The sequence below is a fragment of the Sceloporus undulatus genome, chromosome 2 (genome assembly GCF_019175285.1).
Source record: "Sceloporus undulatus isolate JIND9_A2432 ecotype Alabama chromosome 2, SceUnd_v1.1, whole genome shotgun sequence".
NCBI classification, from domain to species: domain Eukaryota; kingdom Metazoa; phylum Chordata; class Lepidosauria; order Squamata; family Phrynosomatidae; genus Sceloporus; species Sceloporus undulatus.
Window position 1 is genome coordinate 143635056 of NC_056523.1, and position 10311 is coordinate 143645366.

General features: G+C 46.5%; 1 protein-coding gene across 1 annotated transcript in view; it reads right to left on the bottom strand.

Annotated features, from left to right (window-relative positions):
• Positions 1–7032: 7032 nt before the first annotated feature.
• ASPSCR1 (ASPSCR1 tether for SLC2A4, UBX domain containing) overlaps positions 7033–10311 on the bottom strand; it is a 138205-nt gene continuing 134926 nt past the window's right edge. Inside the window, exon 16 of the mRNA XM_042449345.1 lies at positions 7033–7194. Coding sequence (XP_042305279.1) covers positions 7170–7194 — 25 coding nt within the window. The 3' untranslated portion in view covers positions 7033–7169. The remainder of the gene's footprint in view (positions 7195–10311) is intronic.

A 10311-nucleotide genomic window follows, 5' to 3' on the forward strand; every position in this document is an offset into this window, starting at 1 on the left:
GAGTATTTCAGACTTGGTGCTTGATGTGTAGTGTTCATGACAATGATATCCGTAACTACCAGATAATCCAAGAATAAATCGTGGGGGATTAATACTTTTAGGCCTAAGGCCAAGTACCACTCCCAATGAGCAGACCTATGGAGTCAGCTGCTGAATCTATGCTTACATTGACTTACTAGTTGATTCAGTGGGGGTGCTCAAAATCTAGAAATTAGATTGAGGCATTGGTCAGCCTGATTTTAAGTAGTTCTGTACAAAGGTACTTGAGAATAAAGTCTCATTAAACTCAGTAGGACTGCACAGGATTGTTAAATCTTGTCCTCTCACTAAGTTCTAATCTAACTGCAAAAAGAAAAATAATTTGGGTGCTGTACAGACCGGTGAAAGTGCTGGCCTGCATACGTACTAGGGTTGCCTTGGGGCGCTGCTTATATATGCCCCGCAACTCTAGTACGTATGTAATCTATACGTCAAAATGGTGGCCCCCAGTACACATGGGCACCGCCATGGCGCATTGCGGCATCACAATGGCACCGCATAAAGAACCCGATTTTAAGGGGGTTTTTTGCTCTACATCAAGCCCCGCAGTCTGGAGGCTGCGGCTTCCCTGCAGAGCAAACTAGGGCGGGGGGAGACCGTCCGCTTTGGGCAGTCTGTATCCCGCCTTAGTTAATGAAATAGGTCTGGCATTTCAGAAAAAAAGTCCCATCTTTTTATTAGTGCTTGCCTCCTAATACAGTGTATTCATTCTGCTGCATAAGCGGATGTCAGGGTGTACAGTGGGCCCTTGTTATATGCTGGGGTTTGGTTCCAGAGCCCACCATGAATAACAAAATCCATGGTTGCTCAAGTCCCATTAAATACAATGGCATAGTAATATGGTGTCCCTTATATAATATGGAAAATCAAGATTTCTTATTTGGAATTCATACTTTTTGGAATATTTTCAAGCTGTGGATGCTTGAATCCGTGGATAAAAAATCCATGGATAAGGAGGGCTAACTACTTTGTTTTGTAAATGACCATGATTTTCATTATGAATAATTAGTGATGGGCTGTGACGTCTTCTTTTGTTCCCAGCTGAAGTTAAACAGAGACTATGACAACATCTTTTAACAGCTTTAGCCTGGGAGTATATCAAAGCTTAAAGCCCTCTTTGAAGCATGAGCCTAATGCCCTGTACAGCTGGACCAGAAGCACGGCTTGCACACAGCAACTATGCTGGTTGCAAGATTTGGGGAACTGAAATCCATATAAGTAACTTTTCCAAGCAAAGGCCAAAGGTTTACTATTTTCTGTGTAGCTATGAGGTATCAGATCACCTCGTGTATATCTGATGCATCTTTTCTCCTGGGAAAAAAAATCTACTAGGCGTTACATATAGCACTATAAAAGCTGGCCACCATTCAGAGGAATTAATTAATTATTAAGAAAGTTAAAAAAGGAAAAGAGGTTGATGCATTGCCTCTGAACAATCAAAGAAATAAGGACTAGGAGAGAGTTTCTTTAACTCTCTTCTGATGCTTAAGAAAATGATACTCCAGCTGAATCAAGCAATCCAGTGTAAACCTAGCATTTGGTCATAAACTTGTGGGTGTGTTAGTGAAGATGAAAAAAATACCTCTAAAGCAGGAACAAGTATGGCATGACCTTTCTGTTGATGCTGAACTGCAACTCCTATCAGTCCTACCTAGCGCCGCCAGTGATTCAGAACAATGGAAGATGCAATGCAACACTTTTTGGAGGGCCACATTTTCCCCAGTGCTGCTATTGTATATGCAAGTGATACCAGAGTTCTTCATTCTCCTGCTTCACATTTTTAGAAGTACCACCATCTAATAAACGTGGGTTAAAAAAAACCCTATACTTTAGGAATTTTATGGATGAAACCCAGAAATAAGAGTGAAATTTGGCCTTTATATTATGGAGCTTCTATCTCAAAGGCACGAGCTCTTTGCTGCTTCCCTCCACCACTTGTAATAAAAAATGCAGCAATAAAACAATATTCTGTGTTTTTAAAGAACACACACATGCCCCTTTCAATAGGTGAAATCCATGTGCTTATGTGCCTAATCCAGCCTAATAGTAGAGTGTGTGTGTATATTCTGTTTTAACAATTCAGCTAGAATGCCGGCTCCTCAGTTATATGACTGATCTCACAATATAAAGATACAAAGTGCTGATCACAGGGGGAGAAAACCCCAGAAAGCACGTTTGGTTTCAACATTAACTGTCCCAAAGGAAACAATTACAAACCTCCAGCCTAGAACACCGAAATAAAATGCCTGCCAACCTCCTAGACAGAAATAGGGACTACTGATGATCTATGCAGACCACATTCTTCCAGTTTACAGCAAGACTAGAATCGGCACTGTTGTAGCACAGCCTGGAACCCGTTTTCACTTTATCTTCTCTGGCAGTCACGCAGATGGCAGCAATGTGTGTAAGGCAACTACAAGCAAAGTACCAGTCTCTATCTCCTGTTGTCGTCTACATTTTTCTTCCTTGGTGGCTCAATTTGGGATGACATTAAATATCTGTTCTTTTCCTGTTTTAACTGCTTTCTGCTCCCTATGCTCAGAAGCCTTCCCCCCCCTACCTTTACCCTCCCCCCACCCCTTCCAATTTTCTTCAAAGTGGCTGGAAGCATTTGGAAGTAATTAGACCTGAAGGGAAATGTTGGCCAGTCTGGGAGACAATGACAAGTGCCAGGAACCCTTGGTGCCCCATCCAGTCACTTTGAAGTTCATTCAGATGGTACAATGCTCTGTTTTCTTTGTTAGAAAAAGTGGGGGCAGGAGGGAAATGGGCCATGTCAGGGCCACTGAATAGAAAGCAGGTTACTCTGAACTGATAGAGAACCTGAACAGTGGGTGGAGGGAGGAATGCATAGTTCAGAGGGAGACTGACTGAAAGGCTTCTTCGAACCCCTCAGCTTTTAACACATTGCCAAGTTATGTACACTTATGGAAAACTTGTACAGTCAGCACCCATCAATGTGGTTTCACATTAGATAAATGCTAATTATACCATTTGTTTGATCATCTTGGCTCAGTCACAAAATAAAGGTGTAGCCAAATCAAGAATTGCCAATGTTTTCTTCTAAAGCAGACTGATGCCCCTTCTTTTGCTCATTGTGAGAGTGTGTCAAAGACCCCAGGGCCTTTCAGTGCTATAGCTGGGTCTTTAATTAACAAATGGCAATTCATTACTAGGGGTTAGTTTCCTCTCCTTTTGCCTGTAGAACTTGAAGGCAACACTAGTTAGGAATGCTGTACATTTATCATGTTCAAATGCACTCATGGATGTTCTCTAAGCATTGGTAGCGAATCAGGCTCTTAAAAACAGAAACAAGCACTGTGGTTTTGAATTCAAAAGGTTCAGTATTGTTCTGTATTTAGTAGAGAGCAAGTCTGAGCTCTCTCTCCAAATGCATGTCTCAGTTTAGAGCAGACTGCATGCATCCAAAAGACAGTGCTACATCATTTAACAGTTGGGTGATCAGCCAGCAGATGTACCTTACTTCTAATGGAATGTGTGCAGTGGCATCGAGGCACAAATGAAAACAAGGCTCTAGTGACACGAGGCGAGAGATGGAATTCTTGGACCAGCACAAGATGAACCAAAGCAGAAGCATTTGCCAAATTGGGGGGCAGCATTTCTTTTTCTATAAATATTTACAGGTTTGACATTTCCTGGCACAGAAACTCAAAGGGAACAATAAACTCAGATTCTAACTGAGTAAAAGAAAAAGAAGTGGAAAGAGTACATGACTGCTATCAAATACTGTTTTAAATATTCTAAAGTGAAGACGGATATCTATTTGAGGTAATTTTATAAAATAAGCCTAAAATTTAAGATGATTTTATTAGACCATTGCCTCTTTTGAAATACAAGTTAAATGTATACACGTATCCAGTATCTTACCTGAATTAGGCACCATAGATTTAAAAAAAAAAAAAAAAACCCAACATGCAAGGGGTGATACTTCAGTGCATTATGTTATGGGAACTTCCCTTGATTAGTCAGTCCTGAGAAAAACATCATTTTAACAATAACAAAAACCTGGTTTAACCTGCAACCTGGTCTGTTTGCAGTACCATTGGCGAAAATACACATGTACACAAGGATTGCTGAAAACTTGTGTTGCTATAAAATCCAAATATCCAGTGCCTAGTTAGGGAAAGCACTTAGGGAGCTGAAGTAAGCATACAAAGTATATTGATACAACTCCAAATGGAAATATCAATTGAGATTAATTGCTGCGCAGATGGGTTGTTTTTGATACACATTGGAATAATGATGTCATCAATTAGAAACCCATATTTTTCCTGTTTAGTAATGCTTTTTATATAATAAATGTTTTCATTGGTCTGAAAACTATCAGATATTGCCATAGTCCTGGCCTACTTGCAGCAGTCTATGTTTCTCCCTTCCACACTGAAAATTTGACCCATGAGCTGGTTCTGGAATGAGGGAGGTGACTTTGTTGATATAAGAAAGCTTGCTACTCTTCTGGCAAACCAGTTGTCAGCATGTGGGATTGCTGGACCCTCTCAGGGAAAAGGAACTAGAGCCCTTTGAAACTGCAGCTAAGTAGTGGTTGGTTTGATATAGCTATCCCTCACCTCCTGAGCCAAGTCTGGGAACACAGGTGGCTGCAGCTGCCACTTTTTGTGGACATTACTGTCAGAGATCGGGGCTAAAGGGAGCCACCTTAGTGACAAGGAATAGTAGCAGTGGCTATCACCCAATTGTCACCAGCAATCACTGATGGTGATTGATAGGTGTTGGAGTAACAATGTTGATGTGACCTTTAAAGTCTAAAGGAGTATAGGAAAGCCCAGGAAAAAGATACATGTAGAATAAAAAAATGAGTTCATATTATGAATACCCTCCCCCCCCCCCCACTGATCTGAAATGAACAATCCAGGCAGTTAAAAAAATCTGCTCCAGATTTAAATAAAGCAAAAATAAACCAGTGTGCAAATCAAAATGTAGTATAAAATGGCTGTTCACAATGTGACAAATGGCAAGAATCAGGGGGGGGGGGAGCACTACAAAGCACTGTATATAATAGATGGTGGGCTGTTATTTCAGTGAAATCTCACTTTGGATTGGAACCTCAAAAGATGGTCTTTCCCACAGTATACTGCCTTCCTGTCTACATCTTCAATGAGAAGTCCATATTAATAAACTTCGGTAAGTGTATACCACTTACTTCTGTTGAGCATTTTAAAATGTTAAACATAATGAAAACTTTGAGAAGACATGGTTTTGGCTGAGACTGTCTAGAGCAATAAAGTAGAGACATGTGATTCTATTACCACAAACACTGGAAAAGCTAAACGGGAACCTCACAGAGTATTGACAGATTCTAAGTGTTCTATATTCAAATCAATCAGCAGTACATAAAAACTAGATAGTATTTTGAAATCCAGGATATCATCACTGGAAAATGGAGTGTTAAGGCCTGATATGGAATGGCAGTGACTCATACTGGATGCAGGTGTTCATCTGCCTACATTTCACAGCCATGGGTGGCTAAAATAAAGGTATAGGGGGCTGAGCACACTGGCCATAAAGGCTGGCCTGTGGGTGGAATCAGGGCATGGCACGCCCTGACTCTGCCCCCAGAGTGATGTGATGGCGTGTGCCACTCCTCATGGTGTCACGGCGCAGTGTCCACACGGCACAGCACCAGAGGAGCACCTTAAAGCCACGGTCCTGATCTGACGCAGCTGGAGGCCTTAGGGGCAGTCTGCACAGCCTCTGAGTAAGTGTGGCCCTAGAGCCATATGCGACAATCCACAAGACTATTTTTACTGACTTTGACCCTCCAGACTCCCTGGACTGCCCTTTTATTGGCACAAAAAAAGACGCCTACAAGAATTGCAACTGAACTTCTGAAAAGGTTGCAGGGTTCCCCACATCATTTGATATTTCAAAATCAGATTTCTAGTTATTTCTGGTCTAGAAAATGAAATGGATGTGGCCACTAGGAAGAAATGGAACAAAGGAGACTGGGTCTCTACAGTTCAAGTGGCAGCTGCATGAGTCAGCATTTGGTAAGCTGTGCATCATGGGTAGTCTGATGCAACATGCACAGTGGATGAAGCCTGCCAGCTGTACATCATGGGTAATCTGATGCAACATGCACAAGGGATGAAACCAGCCAGGTTTCAATAGTGCAAGTCATGGCTGTCACATGACTCCCAGGGGACCACCTATACAGTGGTACCTCGGGATACGAAATACCCAGGTTACGAAATTTTCGGGATACAAAAAAATCCCATAGGGAATTATTGTTTCGGGTTACGAATGTTTTTTCGGGTTACGAAAAAACTTTTGGTGCTTTTTTCGGCTTTTTCGCACAGAATCGCGGCTTTTCCCCATTAGCGCCTATGGCAATTCGGCTTACGAAGGCTTTTCGGGTTACGAAAGCGGCCGCGTTACGAATTAATTTCGTAACCCGAGGCACCACTGTATAAGGAAGAGGGACAGAATGTCCATTGCTTGGTTGGTTGTTGAAGCACTTTGTTAGTCTGTATAGCACTGTGAGTAATCAAGACAGAGATGTCTGATACTATGTATATCTTTGTAAATAGTTTGTAACAAAGATTAAACCCTCATTGAGTGAATCTTGCTGTCCTGCTATTTCTTTCTCCAAGTTGAAGTAGCAGTCTGTGTGAAGATTTTTCCTGTGCAGCTTGGAGTCAGACTCTTCCCAGAGACCATCTGCTGGGCGTTTCTGCCTAAGTGCTTCAACTCTATGTTTATGGATGCTAAGACTTTGCGTGTCTGCATACCCCAAAAGGTAGATAGGTGGATTGGGGGGGGGGGGGTGTAGCCTATGCAGCCCTTGAAGATTTTTGGGGAGAAAAATCAGCTTGCTCACTTTGCATATTCTGAAACTATAGGAAAGCTGGGGGTTTGCTGCTTTATTGCACTGCCCAAATTTATAGCCAGAGTATAATTGTTCAGACAAAGCTTTTTTTGTCCATTCCCAATACAGCAGAATTGGCAAGAGGAAATGATGCACTGCAATTTTATTCTGAAAAAACAGTTGGCTCTTTTGGCATCTTGTTCTATACAGTTCACAAAGAGGAAATGAGGCAACCGAACATGTGGCCTCTCAGCCACACAAGGAATTGCTCTGAAGACAGGTATCACACACCCTTCATCTCTTCCCACCTGAAATACAAACAGAAAACAACAATAATTATTATTATATTTGTATCCTGCTCTTTTCCCAGAACTGGAACTCAAGAGGGGCTTCATAACATTTAAAAAACAGTACAATTAAAAACACAGGAAAAATACATTAAAAATAAGTTAAATTATTACCACAGTCACAGCTTTGGTAATCATCTTTGCTTTCCAAAAGTATATACTCTCAAACAAATTCAGATAGTCAAACATTGTATGGCACTACAGAGCAAAAATAATCCAGAAAGAACCCACATTTCAAGAGGAGACAATTGTAAATATACTTCCAGAAATTGGCAGTCATAAAGGAATAAGGGATAGCAAAGTGCAAAGGATAGCAAAAAGCCAGTGGGCAAATCTGTTGGGGGGGGGGGGGGAATTCTTTCTCACTTCAAGTCTTTATATTCAGATATTGTGTGAAAGCAAACTCCACTTGGAAGAAAAAGAATAGTAATGCTGTGGTGGAAGTATTCCCTTTCCACCAACGAGTTTCCCTGTAGAAAGGAATTCAGAAAGCATCCCCCAGTACCTTTCAGGAACACAATTCTTCCTTGATCCCAACTGGTTTTATATTAACAAACAAACTTCATTTATATACCGCTTCATACCGCCTAAGCAGTGTCTAAGTGGTTTACAACTGTAAGCTAATTTGCCCCCAACAATCTGGGTACTCATTTTAGCAACCTCCTCGGAAGGATGCAAGCCTGAGTCGAGCTTGAGCCCTTTTTCTGGTCTTGAACACGCAACCTTATGGTTTTTGAGTAAGTGGCTGCAATACAGGCATTTAACCACTGCGCCACAGGGCTCCGCTGTCCCTGTGCAGAATTGTGCTTGAGCCATAAACCCAGTGTGCAGCATCACACAGGTTCCTTCATTCCTAGGAAAGGCTGTTAACAGTAAGTGGCATAAGAGGGTACCTGGCAGCTTCAGCCACTTTGGCACGTTTCCAGATGGGGGCCTCCTTGCTTGTGGTGGGGAGCCAAGCACTGTTGCTGTCTCTGAGTGCCTTGGTATATATTCCACGGCTTCATTTGGCCAGGTGGGGAATGATGTACAGCTTGTGAACTTGGTGCAACAGCCTGAGCTACTACTGTTTTAGACAAGCGGCTGAGGAAAAGATAAATATGAAGATATTTGTACTGGTCTATCTCACTGCTCATTTTGTGAGCTTCACTGCAAAAGCTAAAGATCTATAGGTTTTATATTAACAACATAAAAACATCATCCATGGGATGCTGACAGAGATGGGCAGCATAGTAACAACCAATAGGAAGAGAGCTGGTGCCAGCCAATCAGATGAAGGCTGGAGAAGATAAATAGGGCGGTTGCTGAAAGGGAAAGATAGATAGGGTCTGCTGTGGCCAGAAAGGCACAGATTTTGGAGGGGTTCCAGGGAAGAATCTTAGGGCTGGAGTCCAGAAAAGAAAGATTTTATTCTTGTGTAAAAACTCTAAGTGAAAGAGTTTATTAAGAGAGTAGGGATTGGTTTCAGACCAAGAAGTTTTCTGCTATGTCCAGAGAGGGACATTTATACTTAGAGTGCAGAAGGAAGGGACTCAGGACACATACAAACTCTGGGAAAGGGAGATGCTGTAATGCAGGGGTCGGCAACCTCCGGCCCGCGGGCCACATGCGGCCCGTGGAGGCCTGCCGGCCGGCCCCTACCTTCCTGTTGCCGCAAGCGGCCGCCGTCACGGCTTTTCGCCGCTCTGGGTGCCGCCATTTTGGTCGGTAAAAATGGCGGTGAAGTCTTGCGCAACCCCCCCGAGGTCGCGCGAGACTTCACCGCCATTTTGGGCGAAAAATGGCGGTCCCCAGAGCGGCCTCTGGGGCTATGGCACCGCCATTCTTTCACCCAAAATGGTGGCAAACTCTCCCGCGACCTCGGGGGAGGTCGCGTGAGACTTCGCCACCATATTGCTGACCAAAATGGCGCCCAGTGCGGCGGGCCTAGGGAGGCCCGCTGCCACCTCTGGGGTCCTCTAGGAGGGCTCTGAGGGCGGAAGGGGGCCTCTGGGGGGGCCGCTGCCGCCTCTGGGGGCCCTCCAGGAGGGCTCCGAAGCCGGCAAGGGGCTCTGGGGGGCCTTTGCCACTGCTGGGGCCCTCCAGGAGGCTCCGATGGGGGGGTGCAGGGGGCCTCTGGGGTGTCCTTTGCCGCCGTGGGGGGGCCTCCAGGGGGCTCCGAGGGCGGCAGGGGGCCTCTGGGGGGCCCGGTGCCATCGCTGGGGCCCTCAGGAGGGCTCCAAGGACGGCAGGGGGCCTCGGGGGGCCTCGGTGGGGCCGTCGCTGGGGCCCTCCAGGAGGGCTACTGAGGGTGGCAGGGGCCTTGGGGTGCCCGATGCCGTAGTTGGGGCCCTCCATGAGGGCTCCGAGGGTGGCAGGGGCCTCTGGGGGGCCCTTTGCCGCCTCTGGGCCCTCAAGGTGGGCTCCGAGGGCGGCAAGGGGCCTCTGGGGGGCCCGGTGCCGTTGCTGGGGCCCTCCAGGAGGGCTCCGAGGGCGGCAGGGGGCCTCATGGGAGGCCCGGTGCCTCGCATGGGGGGGCCCTCCAGGAGGGCTCGGAGGGCGGCAAGGGGGCCTCTGGAAGGCCCGGGTGCCCCGCCTCTGGGGCCGTCACGGAGGGCTCCGAGGGCGGCAGGGGGCCTCTGGGTGGCCCTTTGCCGCCGCGTGGGGCCCTCAAGGAGGGCTCCGAGAGCGCAGGGGGACCTCTGAGGGGGTCACTCTGCCACCTCTGAGGCCCTCCTTAGGGCTCCGAGAGTGGCAGGGGGCCTCTGGAGGCCCGGGGCCATCGCGGGGCCCCCATGAGGGCTCCGAGGGCGGCAGGGGGTCTCTGGAGGCCCGGTGCCGGTCGCTGGGGCCTCCCAGGAGGGCTCCGAGGGCGGCAGGGGGCCCCTGGGAGGCCCGGTGCCGTCGCTGGGGCCCTCCAGGGGGCCCTCCAGCATTGGCGGCCCCCACCAGCTTTTTTGCCGGTCTCTGATGGGGCCTGGGGCCCCGTCAGGGGCCAGCAAAGATGGGGAGACCTGGCCCCCGGAGGGTGGAAGCTCCGCCCCCGGCATGCAGCCCCGCCCCTGGAGGGTGGAAGCTCCACCCCCCGGCACGCAGCCC